The sequence below is a fragment of the Zalophus californianus genome, chromosome 3 (assembly GCF_009762305.2).
Source record: "Zalophus californianus isolate mZalCal1 chromosome 3, mZalCal1.pri.v2, whole genome shotgun sequence".
NCBI classification, from domain to species: domain Eukaryota; kingdom Metazoa; phylum Chordata; class Mammalia; order Carnivora; family Otariidae; genus Zalophus; species Zalophus californianus.
In genome coordinates this window covers 13498293-13522013 of record NC_045597.1, presented here as the reverse complement: position 1 = coordinate 13522013, position 23721 = coordinate 13498293, and the positions used below count along the sequence as shown (strand labels likewise).

The 23721-nt window shown below is 40.4% G+C and overlaps 2 protein-coding genes across 4 annotated transcripts in view; one reads left to right on the top strand and one right to left on the bottom strand.

Moving 5' to 3' along the window:
- RAP2A (RAP2A, member of RAS oncogene family) overlaps nucleotides 1-4562 on the top strand; it is a 34708-nt gene extending 30146 nt beyond the window's left edge. The window contains exon 2 of the mRNA XM_027589051.2: nucleotides 676-4562. Within this exon, the coding sequence (XP_027444852.1) occupies nucleotides 676-913 (238 nt within the window). The 3' untranslated portion in view covers nucleotides 914-4562. The remainder of the gene's footprint in view (nucleotides 1-675) is intronic.
- A 13252-nt stretch (nucleotides 4563-17814) lies between these two features.
- LOC113919970 (ubiquitin-like protein 4A) overlaps nucleotides 17815-23721 on the bottom strand; it is a 176217-nt gene continuing 170310 nt past the window's right edge. For 2 of the 3 annotated variants that reach the window (XR_003519187.1, XR_003519189.1), the window contains one exon: nucleotides 22049-22180. The gene's annotated coding sequence lies outside the window, so the exon portion shown is untranslated. Of the gene's footprint in view, nucleotides 17938-22048; nucleotides 22181-23721 lie in introns of those variants that run through there. The other variant, XR_003519190.1, reaches the window with a different exon arrangement.

The window sequence follows — 23721 nt, the reverse complement described above, 5'->3', positions numbered from 1 at the left end:
AGGACACTATGACACACCTGTTCTGTTCAGGAAGGAAAAGGAGAGACAGCGTCAAATAAAGCTAATGATCGAAAGGTTTAATCCATGCCAGGCTGAAAAGAACCATGATTGTCTTTCAACTGGCCAATCTAGAACAGTTTTGTAAAGGGATAGAGTGTAGTTCTATTTGACAGTTTCCCTCCTAAGGATCTCTCCTATCCTTTTTCATATTCGGGAGCTGTTCGCACATGACCAGTGTGTGTATTTATGGAACAGAGTAAAAATGCTGACAATTACAAATTGATTGTTTTTTTCAGTAGAGCTATTACCTCATCAACTGATACTTTGAGTAAGCATCTCTTAAAATGAAAAAAATTTAAATTAATCCACCTAACAAGACTTATTCTGAGATTCTGAGAATAATTTTCCAAATATATCTGGAAAAGTAAATTGATTTTCAAAGATGTATAATGGATGAATTAACCTCATTTTCAAAAAACCCATTTACGATCCACTGTGAGAGCAGCTTCTAAATGCCCTCAGGTAGGCGTCATGTCAAGTGGAGCAAATAATTTCTCACGCAACTGAAGAGAATATTCGGAGTAGAATAGAAGGACAAAAGAAGAAAAATGCGTTTTAGCCATTGAACTTTGTGCTAACTTCTGCAATTCATGTGTGTCGTTTACTCTCTTGTAGGTATGAGAAAGTGCCAGTCATCTTGGTTGGGAACAAAGTGGACCTGGAAAGTGAGAGAGAAGTGTCCTCCAATGAAGGCAGAGCCCTTGCGGAAGAGTGGGGCTGCCCCTTTATGGAGACTTCCGCTAAGAGCAAAACAATGGTGGACGAACTGTTTGCGGAAATCGTGAGGCAGATGAACTATGCCGCGCAGCCCGACAAAGATGACCCGTGCTGTTCTGCATGTAACATACAATAGCATTCAAGTACGGCTGTCCTGGACAGGACCCGCCCACTACCGTAGGCGACACACACCTCGTCCGCCCGACTGCGGAGCTTGCAGGCTGTGTGGTGTGAATCCACAGTGAAGTAGCAGCCCTTATTCAGCATTGAGCAGTGATTGTCAGTTGCTATCTCTGAGTAACATTTGGGTTCAGTAACTCCAGTTTCCACCACGGGCCTCGGTCTCCTCTGTGCACCTGCAACTTGAAGGCATAGCCAGTCGATCTACAGGGTGATCTCCTCCAAAAGCTATGATGGCCTTGTCGCTGGGTTGACAGAAGCACCTACTGTATAAATTAAAAATAACCATGAGAGAGAATCCAGAAGAATCCCTATGACCACTTACAGTTAAAGTATTTTGTCTTCTTTAAAAAAATAAATAAGTAAAGGAGAAATATTTTCCTAGGAGAGTACTGAATTTCAGGACTTGAGATAGTGCTTCTAACCAATGTATCCTGTCAAGTAAGATAATAACAACTGACCTGCCGACAGCATTACAGGGAGCGAATCTTCCCTCAGCTGACGTATTCCTGTTTCTCAAAATTGATGCTTAATTGTAGATGTTATCCCAGTCTGTGACACGCAACTAACTCGTGCATCAGACCTTGATAGAGCAGAAGTCAGAACAGGTTGTGGTAGGAATACAGTCTGGCTTTAGAGTGTGTTAAAATCACCTGCTTTGCCACAGAAGATGGAGGCTCTCACAAGGGTTTGATCCACATTAAAACCCCAAGCCCACCCTCTGTTAACAAAGCAGGGATGGTCTTAATTACTTTACTGAACAAGAAGGAAGCAACTGTAATGGGAAGATTGCCTAGCCTTACTCACAAGACGCGTTCTGGTAGATTAACTAGTACCATCGTGTAAGGAAAATGAAGCCATGCCGCATCCACATGTTCCCATTTGCAGAAACCTCACAGGACAGTACAGATATCTTGCATTTTTATGTTCGTTAAAGCAGCAAATTCCTTCTTGCCTTTAAGGGCTATGGTTGAGGTGTGATTCTTGGCTAACCTGCTTTCGAAATCAAGTTTGCTATAGCGAGCTTAATTGCAGGCATCTAAAAATTGAATAACCATGTGAAATAATTTGGGCTTAAAAGTAGAACATAAATTATAGAGTGGAAGGCAAGGGACAAAAAAAACCCCCACAAAACCTTTTATCTTTAATTTTCCTGGGGAATTATATAAAGATTTTCTTATAACAATTTTGCCCTGATTACTGAAGTGGCAAAGCTAGAGTGAATATTTTGTTTTGAAAAGGTGCTCAAGCTCTGACATTTTTGGTTTTCATAGCCGTGAAGTATTTATCATTTGCATGACTAATGGCACAGGAAAAAACCTATTCATAAGTTTTTACAATCAAGCGTAGAAGGGTTTTCAACGAACTTCAGAGTTATAAATGCTGAAGAGAGTATCTTGAGCTAATCCTCTGGAGATAAATCTGGCCTTCAGAACTGCACTATCACTGAGCCTGCGATTTGCGTACTTGCCTCACACTTTGTTGGCTTCACACACTTGTGCAAGTAACCTCTGGTCTTACGTGTGTACCTGAGAGAAGAGTGTGTGTTTGTGTGTGCATGTGTGTTAACTGTTCCTAAGAATTTGGCACAAGTCAGAGATAATTGCCTATACTGAGAATCCGTACTGCAGAATATCGTGTATCAAAAAGCATTTTTTTTCTTTTAAATTATTTGCGTGGGCTTTTTTTACACGTTATGGAAATCATTGCTGGCCCCCAAATGTTTAGTAAACTGGCATTGAGCTTAGAGGTTAGCAAAAAGGTGGCTAGTACTTTTCACAGATGAGAAAACAGATATGTGGGTACAGGTCGTGATTGTGAAAAATCTTTGAATTGTGAATATTTGCATTCTTCAACATATTTTTTTCTTACAAACCCCAATTGGGAAGCACCTTGTTTACAGGACAGAAAGTTCTAACCCGTTTTCTTGAAACCAGTTTCGGTATGTCGCAGTTGATTCAACTGAAAACATTTAGAGAAATCAGAGATTCAAGAAGTATGATTTGTCTACAGAAATAGAAATATTTGCTATTTGCTAGTGAATCGGCTGAGATTTGAAGCCTCTAACTTCTCAGAATGATTGTTTTTGTTTTTTTAGAATTCCATATTTAACAGCAATTTATGACAACTAAGATTACATATTAAAAACATCTGTAAAGACTCCAAGTTTTACGTTATGGATTGCTATGCAGACCAGAAAAAGAAGTTAAATAATAGGAAAGGTATGGCAAAAACGTAAGGTGGAAAAGATTATTATCTGCCCATTCGGATTTTCGTTGGGAAGTGTTTGTGTCAGACAAGAAGGCGGGCTTTTACTGTACAGACGTTGCCGAGAACCGATCTGGCTGCCTGATCAGTGTTGCCACATCTCCCTCCGTGATTAGTGATAAAGCATCAGAGATCCCCAGAAACATGGGCACCCTCTTGTGCCCTTCCTGTTGGTGTTTCATCTGGTAGGAATATAACTGGGTTTGAATGAATGGGTTTGTGGAGATGTTACTAACAAGCTGAAGAACAGGATGGAATGACACGACGTCACAGTGGCTACAAGAGAAAAGGCGGCGACCTTGCGTCGCTGTTGGTTTTATGCCCTGATCAGACTAGCAACTAGTTAAGTGAAAGTTTTTCTAACATGCCTTAAAAGATGTTATGGTTTGATCCAAAGACCCACTTTTTCTTTAGCTGTTTGTGATAAGCTTTTCTTTTGTTTTCATTTTGCCTCATTTTACTTTCAACAAAGGCGGTGTTTTTTTAGAAGTTTTTTTTTTTTTTCTTTTTTGTTGCAGCTTTTTTGGGGGGGAGGGCAGGGTTGTTTTTAAGCTGTGATAGTGATGGTAACTGATGCCTTTCGTTTTGTTCAATTTACACCAACCAAGCCAGCATCTGATCAAAAGCATTACATAAAATCTTCCTTAAACTATTGAAAGGTGCTTCGACGATTTTCTCCTTTGGTTTGTAAGAATTAGAACTGAACTTTTGACTAAGCGCTTAGAGTTGCCATCACTTCTGTGGTAAAACTACTGATATTTGCTTTTTCTTTATAAGGAAATGTTGCCTAAGGATGTCTGCTGTTTGTTTTCAGGAGTTTTCCAGGGGGAATGTTGTCTGCGTATGTCTGAATGTGAAAAGTACGTATTTTGTTTGTTGCCATTGGTTTTTTGGTTGGTTTGTTTTGTTTTTCAGTTGTTGTTCTTCTCACTAGTCTTGTGTTCACACTGGTAAGCTTTACTTGTCTCCTTGGCCAATCAAATGTTAAAGACTATGGGGGTCTTTTTATTTTATTTTTTTTAATTAACGTGTCATTGTGCATCTATTAAATCTTGATCAGGGTTTCAAGAATGACTGCAGTGGGTTTTGGAAACAGACTTATCATTATTGATTTGGGGTTTCCCAGAGATATAGTTCACAGTTAATTGTTGAGCTCTAATACAACTGACCATTTAAAATTGAACAACAGTTTATTGTTTTGTAACAATGTCAGTTGTTAAACCTTGACATTTCAATTAAAACATGAATTGTAGTTATAACTCAATGCAAATTCAACAGTTGTATTTGGAGTTAAATTATTTTAACAAATAAATTTATTTAATGAAACTTCCTCTGGATTTGTTTGGTTCGGTGTGGTTTTGTACATGTTCGTGAGGGAAATGTGTTCAAAATGTAGGAAAACAACTAAAAATTGCCATAGAACAAGTTTAATACACTCGATACAGAAATATTCAAGCTGAATTAAATCGACAATGCATCAGATAAAAAGGTTAATCGACCATGTTCATACCCCTTAAAAATAATAACACGAGAGACTTTAAAATCAGTAATTATAAATATAACCATCTCTCTGTAAATAGTATTTCATATTTTTTTATGATAGCTAATTTGAAGTCTCAGTGCTAATGTGAACAGAATTGTTCTAGATAATTAACATTAATTAGCGGTTGCTCTGCGGTCCTGCTCGTATCACTAAAATGTATCAGTGTCCTTCTAGTGATGGGTTGGGGCTGTCTTTTTGTTGAGGTCTGGTGGATTTTAAGGTGCTAGAAGCTGGAGGTTGCTGATCTGCAGGGCTGCAGGGCCTGCCTGTTCTATATGGGGCCCTGTGAATGTTGACAGATGCTGTTAATTATGTACAGCCTTCAGCTGCTCTGATAAGGAGCCCATTCATTCCCTAAGCCAATTTAAACTATGCCTTTTGGTTATGTTGCCTTCAAACTCTGTTGAAATTCTCTGGCAACATTCCACCGGTTTAGAGGCTTCATTGTTTTAGAATATAAGAATAATTTGAATGAATATAACAGAGGCACTGTAGATAGAATCTCACATATTTAAAGGAAAATGTGCCTAAACTTCAGTGTAATAAATATCTGCTGGTTAGCTTCATAATCTCATTTGAAGCATTTGTGAAGTATTTAAACCTACTGAATTCTAATTTCAATTGGGAGAATTTCTTTATGGCCGAAAAGCGGTATTTTGAGCAAGTACTTGGGAGAAAGTGGCCTTTTACTGATTGTTGGAGGTCCGTGAATGGAAATATAGGTAGCTGGAGGAGTAAAGCGCCACCCAGTTTGGAACCCATTTGATCCCGCAGGACCTGCGAAGCAGAGAAAATGGTCACAAACTCCCTAAAACTGCTAACTTATTTCCTAATTTTCAAAATATAGGTTACATGTAAATACTAATAAAACAGGGGCTCCTGGGTGGCTCACTCACTTAAGCATCCGACTCGATTTCAGCTCAGGTCATGATCTCAGGGTGGGGAGATCAAGGCCCATGTCAGACTCCGTTCTGAGTGTGCAGCCTGCTTACAATTCTCTCTCCCTCTCTCTCTCCGCCCTTCCCTCCACGCCCCTCCCCCCGTATGTGCCACACGTGCTGTATCTCAGAAAAAAAAACAACAAAAAACTAATAAAACATAGGGACACTTCATTTGTTAAATAGATAAACTAGTTTCACATTGTTTAATCTTAACTTTTTTCCTGGTTTTGGTGTTTGTTTGTTTGTTTTTCCTTTGCAGTATTAGGTTTTTTTTTTTTTAAGATTTTATTTATTTATTTGACAGAGAGAGACTCAGCGAGGGAGGGAACACAAGCAGGGGGAGTGGGAGAGGGAGAAGCAGGCTTCCCGCCGAGCAGGGAGCCCGATGCAGGGCTCGATCCCAGGACCCTGGGACCACGACCTGAGCCGAAGGCAGACGCTTAACGACTGAGCCACCCAGGCGCCCCTGTAGTATTAGGTTTTTGAAAGAATTGCTGCTCTTCCAGGTCAGGTGATGTGTTACTTCTTTTGATATTTTCTTAGAATAGTCGTCTTCATGTTACTGTCTACAGATTCCTCCAAGACTTACTAGTAAAGAAAAAGCACGCAGAAGACTATGTGCTTGAAAGATTAAGTACAAAGATCTATTTAGTTACACACAAATTAGGAAGAAAGAAAACTGAAGGAATGATTTGGTTTGGTTTATGGGAATTTTTTTTTTTACAAAATCTTTCCACTTCAAAGACTCCAAAGTATGAAAGGTTTCATTGTTTTATCATATGATTGCAAGTTTACATGGACAGTGTTTAGGGTATGGTTTACATTTTTATCTTTAAAAAATCAGATATTAGTAAAAAATACAAAGAAGAAAGGGAAAAGCCACCCAATTCCCAAATCTCCAAAACAACCACATTGACACTTGGTGTAAATGTCTTTCCATGCATATGTACATGTGCACGCACACACACACACACACACACACACACACACACGTAGAGGGATAAATGACTCCACGTTACTTTGAGAAACTGGCTCTAAGTACTAAAAATGAATCACCCAAGGTTATGCTAATAAAGTGGCAGAGCTGAGGTGCAGACCCAAGTTCTAACTTTAGATCCTTTTTTTCTGCACTGTTAATTCCTTCTCTTGAATGGTGTCCACTCATTTCAGGTTCACTCAGCTATTTTTTTTTAAGATTTTATTTATTTATTTGCGAGAGAACGAACAGGGGAAGGGGCAGAGGGAGAAGCAGACTTCCCACCGAGCAGGGAGCCCGATGCAGGGCTTGATCCCAGGACCCTGGAATCATGACCTGAGCCGAAGGCAGACACTTAACTGACTGAGCCACCCAGGTGCCCAGGTCACTCAGCCATTATTCATCAGGGGTTACTCTTACATCAGGCATGGTGCAGCAATACACAGACAGGCATTGACATCTAATCCCCGATATCCAAGACGTCGGAAATGTCTTACCCCATTCAGGCTGCTATAACAAAATGTCATAAACTGGGTGCTAGTATAACAAACGTTCATTCCTCCCAGTTCCGGAGGCTGGGGAATCCAAGATTGAGATGGGTAGGTTGGGTGTCTGGCGAGGGCCGACTTCCGGCTGACTGCTGATTCCTCACTGTGGCCTCCCAAGGCAGAAGGGAGAAGGTGGCTCTCTGAGGTCTCTTTCCTAAGGGCACTAATCCCATTCATGAGGGCTCCACCATCATGCCCTCATCCCCTCCGGAAGGCCTCACCTCCTAATACTATATCTTCGGGGATTAGGTTTCAACATATGATTTTGCAGGGACACTAACATTCAGTCTACTATACCAGTCTTGTCTTCTGGCTTTTCCCTTTCCACCAAGGCAGATACAAATTAGCTCCCTGGCAAGAAATAATTTATTTCCGTACTTTTATATACCGGAACTCCGGTAACCCAGGCCACGCCAAAGTCCTGGGCACAGCCCACAGAGTCCATAGCTGGTTCCTTTTTTCCCAAGGCCTCAGGGACCAGCCCGAATTACTCCCTCCTGGGAACTTTGAGGAGTCTGTGTGATGGATGAGGGCGGGTGACAGTAGGCAGGGCTCCAGGGCTCGGCTGTTAGACAGCGTGTCTACTTCCTAAGGAAGCACTCAGGCTAACAATAGGATCTGCAAGGGGCTGGATCCTCGATGGTGGGCATTGGGGGGCACACTGTGCTAGTTTGGGGACACCAGCAAAGCTGAGAGGGGCAGAGGGAGCTGTATTTCAGATAGTACATTGAAAAATGCTGACTCATCTGTGTCCTTGACCTTGGCCCATCTCAGGAAATGATGAGTTAGGGGTGTCATTGAGAGAACACTGTCCAAAATATCCAGGAATCCCTGAATCCTCTCTGCAGTCCTCACCACGTCATCCCTGAGGGAGGCATAAGCTCGTGTGAAACCACCCTCACACGATGGCACATGCACACAAATGCACACATGTATGCGTGCACACGCACCCACCCTAAAACACCAGGGTGAGGGAATGGCAATTACTTGCTGGAGCCTTCCTTTTAAAGCCTAAGTGCAGAACTCTGGTACACTGCGTGGACCCCAACAGACTCAGGTCTGCTAGAGGAGCCTAGAAGGAGAAGCAGACCAAAGGCCTCTGTCTACATCTATCTTGAAGCCTGAATCCAAATCCTGAATCTTGCCTCTGCAATGAAATGGCGAGAACACCTCTGCCAGCGAGAAGAACCGAAAGGGGAAAAGCGAGTTTGGTCCCGCACCTAGCACGGTGCTCCCGTGCTCGCAGGAGGATGACACCCCAGGGGGAGCTGCCTCCAGACTCATTTCACTTCACAGGGGAGAAGAGGGAAGAGCAGGGAGGCCCTGGCCTTTATCCTGGAGGCGCCATCTGGGCAGCCTGCTACACGGCTAAAGGGAGCTTGATCTGACTGGCCTCCAGCAGCCGTCCTTCTTTTGAGAGTAGAACAGAGATGGAGGTGAAAACCAACACACGTTAGGGGGCAGCTTTTTCTCCACCAGAGCCCAATGACACCTTTCTTGTAAGTAGAGTTTGAATATGTTTTCCCTCAATTTATTTCATTGGCTTCATTATTCACTACCTTTCAGTTCATTTACACTCTGTATCAATTACCTATCACTGTGTGACAAATGACCCCAAAACTTAGCGGCTTACAACAACAAACATTTATTATCTCACAGTTTCTGTGGGGTGGGAGTCTAGGCATGGCTCTGGTCACTCACAAGCCTGCAATCAAGCTGTGGGCTGGGCATTCAGTCATCTGAAGGTTTCACTCAAGGTAGATCAACCACTAAGATCCTTCAGTGGTTGTTGGCAGGGTTCAGTTTCTGTAGGGACATTACCATGAGGCCCTTACTTCCTCATTGGCGTCAGCGGAGGCTGCCCATATGGGCCTCGCCATTGGTCAGCTTACAACATGGCGGCTGGCCTTCTCTTAACCAGCAGGTTAGAGCAAGAGAGGCGTATGAGCAAAACAGAATCACACAGAGTCTTGTGTGTTTATCTCAGAAGGTATACCTCACCACTTTTGCCCTACTCGCTTAGTTAAAAGCAAGACATTGTGTTCAGCCCACACTCAAGAAAAGGACATCACACAAGAGTCTCAGGATGGTTGAGGCCCCTGGGTGGCTCAGTCGTTAAGCGTCTGCCTTCGGCTCAGGTCATGATCCCTGGGTCCTGGGATGAAGCCCTGCAACAGGCTCCCTGCTCTGCGGGAAGCCTGCTTCTCCCTCACCCACTTGCCCTGTTTGTGTTCTCTCTCTTGCTGTCTCTCTCTCTGTCAAATAAATAAATAAAATCTTAAAAAAAAAAAAAAAAGAGTCTCAGGATGGTTAATTTTATGTGTCACAATGACTGGGCCATGGGGTGCCCAGATATTTTATGTGTCACAGAGACTGGGCCATGGGGTGCCCAGATATTTGGCCAAACATTCTGGGTATTTCTGTGAGGGCGTCTTTGGATGAGATTAACATTTAAGTTGGTACACTGAGTAAAGCAAGATTGTCCTCCCTAATGGGGGTGGGCTTCTTCCAATCCACTGAAGACCTGAAGAGTACAAAAAAGCTGACCTTCCTCCAAATAAAAGTGAATTCTTCCTGCCTAACAGCCTTTGCACTAGAATATTGACTTTTTCCTGCATTTAAACTCAAACTGAAACATTGGCTCTTCCTAGGCCTTGAGTCTGCCAGCCTACAGACTGGGATCATACCATTGGCTCTCTTGGTTCTCGGGCTTCAAATTCAGACTGGCGCTGCATTCTTGATTGGCTCTGCTGGGTCTCCAGCTTGCTGACTCAACTGCAGGTCTTGGGACTTACCAGTCCCCATAATCTCATGAACCAATTCCATGTAATCGATTTCTATATAAATAGGTGATACATACATACATACATACACACATACACACACACATACATACATACATCCTATTGGTCTGTTTCTTTGGAGAACTATGACTAACACAGGTGTGAATATCAGGAGGCAAGGATCATTGGGTGCCACCTTAGAAGGCCACCTACCGCATAGTATTATGAATTTTATTACATATTACTGCCCTACTTAGAGAATTAGGTCCCACAATCCTAAGGATTTCAGTGTGTGCTCTTTTTTTCCATTCATCTTGATTTCAATTCCTCCCCTACCATCATGTATACCTCTATATCTAGAAAAAATGTCCAGTGCACCACAGACATATAGGAAGTCCTTATCAACTATAATGCTAACTGGAAGGGCAGAAGCCAATTATGTTTAAGTATGGAATATTACATAGGGATGAGTTAAATTTAGCTTTCCCGATTCAAGTAAAATAATTTCCCAAATACCCATTTGGGATATTTCCCAAATTTTATTCCCAAATCAATTCCCAAATACATTTCCCAAGTGTACCATACCAGAACAGTTTTCAAAGGAAATTGATTGGCCTTCATTAAGTGATAAACTAGCATTTCAACAGAGTAGTCTTCCATTGGTGGACTTTAGAAGCAATTCTGCTATTTGCAGTGAGGGGATGGGAGGGTTGAGTTTTATTTTTTTTTATTTTTATTTTTTTAAGATTTTATTTATTCGACAGAGAGAGACACAGCGAGAGAGGGAACACAAGCAGGGGGAGTGGGAGAGGGAGAAGCAGGCTTCCCGCCGAGCAGGGAGCCCGATGTGGGGCTCGATCCCAGGACTCCAGGACCATGACCTGAGCCCAAGGCAGACGCTTAACGACTGAGCCACCCAGGCACCCCCAAGGGTTGAGTTTTAACTTGTTACCTTTAACCTCTCTTACTCAAGACTGACCAGACAAATTAATAAAATTAATTTTAAGAATTGTAAATATCTGATTTCTTTTTTTTTTTCTTTGTAAATTTGGTTCATAATTGTCAGTAACAAAGCAGGTTAAGTCTCTGGTGACAGTTGATTTAACTGTCAGTTCATTGCATTTACCCAGTTGCAGATTAACTGGTTTGGTTTATGGACTATCCTAACAGGCCCATGAAATGAGATTATTTTCTTCCCTACAGAGATTCTCTCTCAGAGAGCCTTGGTAATTAAAAAGCAGCTGATAAGATCTGGTGGTAGATATCTGAGTGGGAGGAACTGTTCTGATTAAATCAGGAGCATGAGACCTGGGTGGGGGGGGTCCCTCTCTTCCCCCACTAGACCACAAGCCCCAAAGTTTGTTTTTTTTCTGCTGCAGAGGAGCTAGGCAATGCACTAATCAGGACTACTTCATTATCAGCCCCACTCCCACCCTCACTGTTTCCAGGAGATGACATCACAGGTCACCATGGGACCTTAACCAAACCAAATAGTCTACAAAACAGTTTCTGCAACTGGCTAATAAAGAATTTACTATAGTTTGAGGTGTGTTTGTTTTTTAACTGACCCATAACCCACCTACAGTAAAATGCCCCAAACTTGTGCATTTACCTCCACGGACTTTTACATATGTAACCACCAACCACATCAAGATATAGAACATTTCTGTCACTCCAGAGGGCTGCTTTGTGCTCCTCTCAGTCAATACCTACAGCCCAGAGGTAAATACTGTTCTGACTTCTTTCACCTTTGGCTATTTTTGCCTTCTTGAACTTGATATAAATTAAATCATACAGTACGTATTCTTCTGTGTCTAGATTCTTTTGCTCAGCATTGTGTCTGTGAGAGTCAATCTTGCTGTTCATGTAGCGGTAGTCTGTCCTTTCTTACCATTGTATAATGTTCTTGTTTATGAACACACTTTATTGATACAATCTGCAGTTAATGGACATTGGGATTTTTTCCTAGTTTGGGTCTGTAATGAATAAAGCTGCTACGAACATTCTTATATGTAATTTTGGTGGACAGGCACAGTGCTTATTTCTCCCAGGTAATATCTAGGAGTGGAACTCCTGGATCCCAGACAGGCTTGTTATTTGGCTTGGGTAGACAGTTTTCTCAAGTAGTTGTACCAGTTGACACATTAATAAGCAATGGGTGACAACTTCAGTTGCACATGTCACAAGATGGGCTCCCTGGGATGCAGGTTCTGCGACAGAGCTTAGGGTGCAGGGTCTTTATTACGAAGTGCCGTTGGGATCTCTCACTTCTGTGGGAGAAAGTAAGATTGGACAAAGAGGCTGAGCTGCCATGCAGGGCTAACAACAACCTGGGAGAAGGGTGGGGAATTAGAATGGCCCCTCAGAATTATCCCAGGTTGGGTCAAGTTGGCTAATCGTTTATGCCCTCCATCCACCAGACAGTGACCTTGGGGGAGATGCAGCCTAGACAGTCTCTGAAGGACTGGAGATGGAGGCCTTCAGCCATGTCAGCAGCTGGGGCAACAATCGCCTTATTGAAAGGAGAACGAGGCGGTGCCTCACAACATCTACCAACTCCACACACCCACACACATACCTATTGCTGTCAGTGTTTTTCATTTGAGTCATTCCGGTGGGTGTGTAGTGGTATGTCATTGTGGCCTTCACTTTGCTTTTCTCAAAGGCTGATAATATTCATACGCTTATTGGCCATTGGTTATCATTTTCTGTGAAGTACTTGTTCAGGTCTTTTGCCCATCATTTAAATGTGCTGTTTGTCTTTTCCTTGTATATTTGTAGTTCTTTATATTTCCTGGATGTGTATTTGCAGATATATCATCCTTGTCTGAAGCTTGCCTTTTACACTCTTGTTGGAGTCTCTTGACAGAAATCCTTAATTTGAATGAAGTCAATATACCAATCCTTTCTTTTATAGTTATTTTTATTCTTTTGGAGACATCTTTCTTTACTTTGGGGTTGTTCTTGACCTCAGTTTCCTCAATGGTACGCTAAGTTGACCTTATGCATAGAATCATTGTAGAATAATTACTTTTTCTTTTTAAATAGGCTCCACACCCAGGGTGGAACCCAACATGGGGCTCGAACTCATGACCCTGAGATCAAGACCTGAGCTGAGATCAAGAGTCGGACACCATCCAGGTGTCCCTAGAATAATTGCTTTAGTCACACAGTTTGCTGAATAAAGATGGAGCTGCCATCATTAATTAGTCTTCGTTTCATATTCCTGATGAAATATGGCAACATTTAATTGGCAGTTTTGGTTCTTGGCCAGTGTACCCCCAACTGTATTTTACCAAGTTTGTGTTAGATAGGAAAAAGAATTTAACGATCAAATAAGTTTGAGAAACACCTGGTTAAACAAAGTTAAGCAGGTTTTCTACGATAGAACTCCTTGGAGTCTTCAACATCCTAATCTACATTATATAACTTCAAGAGAGATGTGAGATTCATTCTGTCTCTAAATTATTTGACCACACAATGCTTTTTTTCCTCAGAACATTTCACAGGACTAGTGTTTCTCAGGTCACTAGATTGGTAAGTATATCTAAGACAAGTGGTATTATATCCAACAAAAAAGAGGTCAAAAAAACTGAATCCAAGAATCCATAGTGATATACTAAAATGTCACTAAAAATGAGGGGGAGTAGCCATTTTTTTAATAGAAGGATCTAGTTAGTAAATATAGAAAGACAGAATTAAGAAGTCATCATTTTGCAATTTTTCACATAAAAGTGGAATCAGGCAAGGACCAACAATGCTAAGACCATTGGGTAAAAATGTTATAGGGAAATGGGACTTTCACATGATCTCAATGTATTAATCCACAAAGCACTTCTTCACTGTTAAGAGAAAGAGCTTTTCAATGGAAAGATCTAGCTGACACGAACTGAACCAAGAGATCAAACTTCGCACCCCCCACAGTGGGATGAAACCCCTCATGGGCCCTTGCTGTGAGGCAACAAAAGCACCCCATGTCACCTGCATGGTGTTCTTGCCACAAACATCCTGAACCTAATCATGGGAAAGCAATCAGACAAACCCACATTGTGAGACATTCCACAAGAATAGGTTTGGATGTTTCAAAAACATTTGTCTCAAAAGACAAAAATAGTAGAGTGAGGATGAGGTGCTGTTCTACATTTAAGGAGACTAGAGAGACATTTTTAAGAAGTAAAGAATGGAAACAATGCCTCAACATCTTCCCTGACTCCTTGTTCTTCACAGGTACAATGTGGTCCCATTAGCAAAAATTGATTGCATATAGGAAGTCTCAAAAAAAAAAAAAGGGGGGGAATATGGGGCTCCACCCCCAAGGGAATGCATCAAAATCTATGTGTGGGTATGTGTAGAAAAAACTGGTCTTTCCCCTGATCTGGAAATTCAGAAATCTCCTTCCATTGCAGATTGTACTCTACCCCTTTCCTGCTGAGAATCACTGAATTGGGTCGGGGCTTTTCCTTTAACGTAAGTGATGCTCATAACACTCGCTGCTCAAATTGTTCAACTTTCGCCACCCTTATGGCTGACCAGTACAAACTAAATAGGGCCCGGGGTACTGCTGCCCAGTGGTAAAAGAGAGAGCAAATACGGAATTATGGAGTTTACCCTGTGAACCCCAATGAAAGATTTAAGATAGACATCAATTGTCCTCTTAAACCAACTCAAAATTTCATTATCCTTCCTCCCTCCCTTCCCTCCCTCCTTCCCTTCTTCCCTCCCCCACTTCCTTTTGTCTCATTTGCCACTGATGTGGGAAACAAAGGCAGAAGAAAAATTATTAAACGTCCTTACAACCTACAGCCCGTTGACAAGTCCTTGAAACAGGCAGAGTGACCTTCCTCTAGGGACTCAATTGCCTGGACGTTAATACTTTGCTAAGGGCAAAAGGCAATCCTAGCCTGAGCCCGCACCCCCCCCACCCCCACAACACCAACCCCCCCCCACCCCCCGCCCAGGATCCTGTAAGTCTACTCTAATGTATAAGAATTCCTTTGGAAACTTCCTTTATCTCTAAACCCCCCAAGATACATGTTGGCCATCATCCCCAAGCATACGACCCCCCGATATACATCTGAAGGGTCTCATGACTGGGTTTCTACTAAACAGTAATAAATGACCTTTCCTAACAACAGCTAGCCCCCTCAGGATCCTGGAAACCTTGTTTCCAAAATACCTGGAAGGCTTACACTATTCCCAACCCCTTCCCGACTTGAAAGTATATAGTATATAACGGGCCACTCCTCATGACCCCGTTGCAGCTCTTCCTGCCCATGGGTCTTGTCCCCGTGCTTTAATAAAGTCACCTTTTTGCACCAAAGACATCTCAGGAATTCTCTCTTGGCCCAATGGCTTTGAACCCTAATGTCTTTCCTACATCACCACCAGGATCTTCCATGGACCCACACAGCTGGATTTGCTCCATATCCTAAATCCAGACAATTGCCATTTAAGTCATTAACAGTATTTTCTTTTGAGAACGATTTTGGGCCGGTGGTTGCTCTGGTTGTTTTTTCTAGTAATAAATTAGTTCACTTTAGCATATCCGGGAGTTCTCATTCACCACTCAGGGACATGTGATTTACAACTAAAACAAAACAAACTAAAAATCTTCTACACTCCTTTCATTCACTCATACAGCTAGTATTTCATTGTATAATTGTGTTAAATGACAAACTTTTGTTGTTGTTGTTGTCGCAAATATCATGGGCAACAAAACCGATTTCTCGTCATTAACTTTAAACCAGGACCAGTAATTAATATTTGTCCTGGTGTCTGTCAGGACTTCTCTGTCTGTGTCTCCTGAAGCTGCCATGTCATGGTCTGGGGGGAGGTAAGAAAGAGGTCCCCATCCCATAGGCAGGATTGGCTGGAGTGCTAGAAACTGGCTGGGGAACCAGGGCAGATGCTTCTGGGGATTCAAGGGTGGGGCTTTGGATGATAAGGCCTGGTACGAGTGCTTGATGCGAAATGACATACTAAAAAGTGGGAAACCCTAACAGAGCGGCCAGCCTTCTCATCACTCCTGGAAGGAACTCCAAAGAGTAGCGAAAGAATACATCTTTTCTTCTTGTTTTATTGTCATCTGCAGAATTCCTAATGCTCCTCCAAGATGACTATGTCCTCTTTTCTTTCTTCCCACAATGACTTATCAGCCTTGGTCCTGAACAAATACCGTCTGACATTTTAGCACATCAGTGGCTTAGAAAAATATAATTAAAGGTAAAATGTACTAGAACTGAACAATATAGCTACCCTAGTTACTCACTTGTAATTACATTTGGATGGATCCTCCGTTGCCATGGAAACTCTCTCCTTGGGAAATTTTGGAGGCAGGGATCTGCTCCAAGTTTCACAGTTCTGGATCTTAAAGAAATTTCTTGTTCTGTTTAGAAGTTTTGAAGCTATGCTGCCCACCTTCCACTGCGATACCATGCAAAGTTAGCTGTTGTAGTTGCTCAATGGCATTGTTTGTTTTTCACTGTTACAAGTTGTTATGAATTCTTTCTATATGGAACTGTTTTCTTTATTGTGTAGGGGTTGGTAGATTCATTAAACTTCTATGTCCAATATGGCAGCCATTAGCCACACCTGCATGTAGCTATTTAAATTTATGTTAAGTAAAATTAAATAAAGTTAAAGTACAATTCTTTAAAGTACAAGTAGAACTACTTGAACTTCAAGTCGCGTTGGCCACATTTTAAGTGCTCAATAGTCATGGGTAGTCAATGGCTATGTATTAGGCCGGATAGATAGAGACCATTTCCATCATAGCAGAAAGTTCTATTCAACGACCCTACAGTACAATAACAATCGTTTGTACCAGACCTGTTCAGTTTTCTTTGCTCAGCAACAGTAAGAGTCTAAGAACACATATGCAAGGCTCATTTCATGGGCTTGCAATCTGTGTGGTCATAAAGGGACTTGCACTTAAGAAGGACTCCATGCTTGATTTAATGCTCTGTTGCCACAATCTTGCAACTCTTAATAATCCTTTTGAACAAGGGACTCGGCACTTACCCACCAGGCTTCTCAACTACGTAGCCAGTCCTGCATATATGAGATGGAGCTTGGATATTGAATTGTTTCCCTTCCCTGGAGATTGGTTCATTTTCAGCCTCCTCTCCTACAGTCCTTAGAGAGTGAGGGGGATCAGCTGGCCCATCAGGTAAAAGTCAGGTGCCCGCAAACGTTTAAGGCATCTCATCAGAGACCCTAAGAGGGGATTCAGCTTTTTTTTTAAAGATTTTATTTTTAAGTTATCTCTATACCCAACACAGGACTTGAACGGGCAATCCCCAGATCAAAAGTTGCATGCAGTACTGACTGAGCCAACCAGGTGCCCCTGGGATTCAGCTTTAAATATATCTCTTCACAGGAATGCTAGAAGCCTAAAGCTGTGTCCCAGGACCTCCAACATTAAGAGAAAGCTGAGTTCTCTTTTGAACAGGTGTTTCCTAATATGGATTCTGAGTTGCCCACAGTGGAATTTCCTTCCCTTCAACAGCCTTGCCAACGCTCCTGTTAAAGCTTGAGCCTGGTTACTTTCACTCCTCAGCCACTCATTCCTTTATTCTCACAATCATTCATCCAACAACTATGAAGCATCTATTATATATGAGACACTGTTACAGATCTGAATAAAAAATTATAGGACATAGACCTACTGTTGCCATCTGGTAAATTATGTGCTGTAATTAACCCAACACTAACAGCAGATACTGGACGACAGTAAAATCAAATGCAGCCTGAGTATCATCAAAGATTTATTAGCTGCTTTCCATGTTTCCATGGTCACATTAAAACAAAAACAGTAAAAACAGGATGAATGTAGCAACATTCTGACTGATTCATATACTGTTATGAAGTTTTCCTCCAAACGAAATCTTGGTTGGATTTTTTTTTTCTCAAAAATACGTACCTACCAGAAAAAGAAAGAATAGCACAGGTAATAATAGTGTTAGTAATCAGACAGTAAATACCCAAGGCATTTTCACTTGCTTCTGGAATTCACTGTATGACATGCTTTTCTGAAAACTTTGATTCCTAATTATGCTTGCGTTAAACTAACATTGCACTGGAGTTGCATTTCGGGAGCTTATATGATCCAGGTATGTACCAAAAGGCAGAGGGAAGACAGTATGTAATTAAACTGGCCAAAAAAAATTTGCAAAGCCAGAGACATTCATGCTGAGAATTGAACTGTCATTTTAAAAAGTATTATACTCTCCTTTGATGTCTTGGGGGGGCTTGCAAGAATTCATACCACATAAATTGACTAGGAAACAAGAGCAAAGGGAATATAAAGTAAAAAAAAATTAGAAAACAAGGGTACACTTATTATTCATAATGCGTGCCAGATGGTCCTATGTTTCTAAAAGCTGAGCTCTTCATACTTGATTCTGAGTTCCCTGGAAGCCAAAGTCAAGAGGAAAACAAAACCATAGGATTTGAAATGTCCTATAGGTGTTGAAAGAAAACCAGCTCTGGAGATTTGTTCCAGATATTTCTGTGGATCCCCATACAGGGCACACTGTATGTTGTTGCAAATGATACCATCAACTACATAGTGGGGACTATTCTGTTGTTAGTCTTGTGATCCCTGCCACTCATTTATTCTTTTCGATAATTTTCTGGGTTTTCAGTAAAGGGGCAGATTTTGAAATAATTCTATTCAGAGTATTACAGAAAGATGAGGGTTTGTGTTACTTTTAGGCACAGCAATATTACCAATTGATGGCAAGTGAACTGTTTAAAATGAGATGCCTGGGGGCACCTGGGTGGCTCAGCCGTTAAGCGTCTGCTTTCGGCTCAGGTCAGGATCCCGGGGTCCTGGGATCGAGCCCCGCATCGGGCTCCCTGCTCGGCGGGAAGCCTGCTTCCCCCTCTCCCACTCCCCCTGCTTGTGTTCCCTCTCTCGCTGTGTCTCTCTCTGTCAAATAAATAAAATCTTAAAAAAAAATAAAATAAAATGAGATGCCTGAAGAAAGGACCTTCATGAGGTGCCTCAGAATGTAGAGGTCAGCCTCGTTAATAGAAAGACCCTTCTCAGATCTCTCATTATAGGGAAAATGTGTGTGCTAAAAGTGTAGGAATAGAAGAAACAGGAAAGGCAGCAAGACAGATGAGGGAGCAGAGAATTGTCCTGAGGAATTAACCCTGTTGGATTCAGAATCCTACGCCATGACACGGAGGATGTCCCTTAGAAGATGCTAGACATTCAGCAGAGGCAGAGCTGGAGGTCATGGGCTCTCTGGGCATGGCGGGAGACATGTCTGGGGTTATTAAGTCTATACAGACCATGTGTGTGTTTGCTTTCTTTATTATTTAGACATAATTGACATATAACATCATACGTTTCATACATTTTGGTAAGAGACATAATTTTTAGAGCAGTTTTAGGTTCACAGAATAAAGAAGCAGAAGCATAGAGAGTTCCCATATACTCCTTGCCCCCAACACGTGCATGGTCTCCCCCAGTGTCAACATCCCACAGTAGAGTGGTGCATTTGTTACAATCTATGAACCTATGTTAACATGTCATTATCACCTAGAACCCATAGTTTACAATAGGGTTCACCCTTGATATTGTACATCCTGTGGTTTTGATAAATGTATAATGACATGTATCCACCACTATAAGCTCATATTTTTTAACTGAGGTATAATTGGCATACAACAGTCTATTAGTCTCAGGTGTATAACAATGATTTGATATTTGCATCTATTGCAAAGGGATCATTACAAAAACTCTAGTTCACATTTTCACCATACAGAGCTACAAATTCTTTTTTCTTGTGGTGAGAACTTTCAAAATCGACTCTCTTAGTAACATTCAAATATGTAACATGGTATCATTAACTGCAATCAAATGCCGTACATTACATCCCTGACTTATTTATTTTATAACTGGGAGTTGGTATCCTTTAGCCGCCTTCACCCATTTCATCACCTCCACCCCTAGCCTCTGTCTGGCGACCGACAATCTGTTCTCTGTATTTATCGGCTTTTTTTAAGACTCCACATATAAGTGATAGCACATGGTATTTGTCTTTCTCTGATTGATCTCACTTAGCATAATGCCCTCAAAGTCCATCCGTGTTGTCACAAATGGCAAGATTTCATTCTTTTTATGGCTGAATAATAGTCCATTATATATATATTCCATAATATTCCATTATATATATTCCATATATATACATATTCCATAAATATGTATATATATGTTATACACACACATATACCTACATCACATTTTCTTTATCCATTCATCCATTGGTAGAGAAGCCTATATATTTTTATCTTCAGAAAATCACAGTTCCTGGGATGCCCGGGTGGCTCAGTTGGTTAAACGTCTGCCTTTGACTTAGGTCATGATCTCAGAATCCTGGGATCGAGCCCCACATCCGCTTCCCTGCTCAGCGGGGAGTCTGCTTCTCCCTCTCCCTACTTGTGCTCTCTCTCTCTCTCTGGCAAATATTATATATATATATATATATATATATATATATATATATATATATATATGAAAATCACAGTTCCTTATAGTCCTGTGGCTAGACTTGACCATGATGTCATCAAGAGCTCCAGATACAAAAACAACCAGAACCAAGTCCTCTTGCTGTACAGCAGAAATCTGTGGGATCTAAGGCCCTGGAGTGAGATAGATGGCGGGCTTTCAGTTCAAGAGATTTTTTCCTAATTAACTCCAAGTTTGACTTTCTCTAGTCTGGCTCTGGAAAACTATACATTCTAGTGGGAGGTGAAAATAGCATGTATAATGAAAAATAATGGAGTGTGGGATAAGTTTAATTAGGAAAAGCCAATTATAATTTTACCTCAGAAGACTGAGATGCTTAGGGAAGTGAATTGAATCTTAAAGTTAATTAGGCAATAATATATTGTACCATTTGTTGAAAATCTTTCTAAAATTTATGTGTTCAATTTCAGAATTACAATAGCAACAAGTTTTTAGATCCATATACCTGTTTCCAATTCCTTATTAAATTGGCCATGAAAATACTGAAAACTAAAAACTGACAAAGTGCCAAAGTCAAATAAATAAAATCAAAAATTAAAAAAGTAAATAAAAGTGCCAAAGTCAAGGTGGGATTTCTACTAACTGCATTATCCCCATATTTTACCACAGTTTAACACACACACACACACACACACACACACACACACACTCATCCCCACATTAACCTGAAGGCAAGATACTAGAAACAATTCCATGACAGTAAAGGAAAAAAAAAAAAAGATGTTTCTTATAATTACAGTCTCATCAATATTTAACACTATTCTAGAAGTTTTATTCAATGACATAGAAAAAGATAGATAAAAAACAGATATTAGGAGGAGCGCCTGGGTGGCTCTATCGGTTAAGCCTCTGACTCTTGATTTCAGCTCAGGTCATGATCTCAGGGTCATGGGATGGAGCCCCGCAACCAGCTCTGCACTCAGCTTGGAGGCTGCTTGAAATTCTCTCTCCCTCTCCCTCTGCCCCTCCCCCCTCAAAATAAATAAATTTTAAAAATCCTAAAAAAAAAAAAACAACAGAAACTAGAAGAAAAAAATGTCACAGGTACACAATTGTCTATTTGGAAAACCTTAGAAAATTAGTTAGAAAACTATTATAATAATTATAATAAAAAGGAACACAAATATACACAATTCAATGTTAATTATACTCAATCAAAATATAATAAAAAGAAGAGCCCATTCATTAAAAAAAAAAGCAAGAGGGGTGTCTGGGTGGCTCAGTCGTTAAGCGTCTGCCTTCAGCTCAGGTCATGATCCCAGGGTCCTGGGATCGAGCCCCGCATCGGGCTCCCTTCTCCGTGGGAAGCCTGCGTCTCCCTCTCCCACTCCCCCTGCTTGTGTTCTCTCTCTCGCTGTGTCGCTCTCTTTCAAATAAATAAATAAAATCTTTAAAAAAAAAAAAAAAGCAAGCAAACCAAAGCCCCTAAACAGAGTTGGTGATGAAGCTATGCTGAAGGAAACCACAAAACTAAATGAGGTACCTGAGAAGTCTTGCTGTGATGTTGCTGAAAAATCCAGTACTATGAATACATTACATTTCTTAAATGCAGTGTACACCCTTAATGCAACATCAGTCAAAATGCCAGTTTTGAGGGAATTGATAAAATGATTATATAGCTCATCTGGAAAACAAATGGAAAGGAAGAGATCAGAACCTTTTAACAATGTAGAGAAATGTTGCGGGGCAGCGAATCTTGGGTGCCTGATCTTAAAGTATCTGCTGAAAAATAAATAAATAAAATGTTATATGTTTTGGACTCAGACCTGGTTGAAACTGTACCAACTACAAGCTGGGTTATCTTGGGTGAGTGGCTAAACTTTTCTGAGATAATTTTTTTCATCTTGAAAATTATTATATACATATATATGTAAACAAAGGGTGGTTAGAATTAAGGGATCATTTTATCTCTTAGCACAATAGCTACCACACATTTTCTGTTATTACCTTAGACAACAGAACCTTTAGGGAAACCTATGAACATGAACCAAAAGAGAATCACTTTTCAAACCTGATAAAGCAAATCATTTACAATGAAGCCATACTGTGCCTCTTCACAGGCTATGATAATACCCATTGCCAGTAATGGTGTGGAGAGGTAGATCCTGGAGTGAAAAATGGTGCAACATTACTGGAGAGTAATTGAAAAATATCTCTCAGGAACCTCAAAAATGTTTCTGTCTTTGACTTGATAATTTTACTCCTAAGAATCTAACCTAGAAAAAAATAATAGGAATGAATAACTTAATTGTTATGTTATATATAACAACTCAAATATTCAAAAAAGAAACTATTAAGTAAAATATACCCACACGAGGATTTTTAGGCCATCTATATTCATGCAAGTAAAGAATCACAAATGACTTGATAAAATAATCACAGCAGAATGAAGAATATATATACTGTATAATCTCAATTTTGTAAGTTAAAATCATGTAGATACCTGTATCTATTTATGACAGGAGGAAAATATAAAAGTATCTCTGGTTTGTTGAATTTCTGTTTTTCTATGTTCTCTAAATATTCTACAATAAATAAAATTATTTGTTTACAATAGAAAATATGTTATTTAAAGTAACATATGTGAAAACAATTAGGCTTCTATAAATCAAGAAATTAAAGAAAAGCATGAAATCTAAACATTCTTTAAATGAAATAGAGAAGACTACTTCCCTGTATTAGTATTATTTAGCTTAATTAATGTTTTGGCATTGATTTGAATTATTTAAAAGGCTTGGGGCTATCTCCGAAAATATTAATCATTCTGTAATATTTATAAATATTAGAGAATAGAATGTTAGACCTAATATGTTTCAGGGGAATGACAGAATATTCCCTGGAATTGTATATATACATGTTTATGTTTTAATTGCTATTAATAAAGTTACGACTCCTGTAATTTTTCTGTCTCTCTTAAAAAAGAAATTCAATTAAAAAAATAATTGCGAGTCACAGTTATCTGGATTCTTGTTAATGAAAATTCTATCAAATGAAAATTAGAGAGTACCTGTATATAATAATTTCCTATCCTACTGAGGCATTGAGCATGGCCCTCAGCACGTATCAGATCTTGGTGAAAATTCCAATTTACTCGCTTGCTAAGTGTAGATCTTGACTTTGTCCACATTATTTCACTTCTACCCACCTCGGCTATCTCAACTAAAC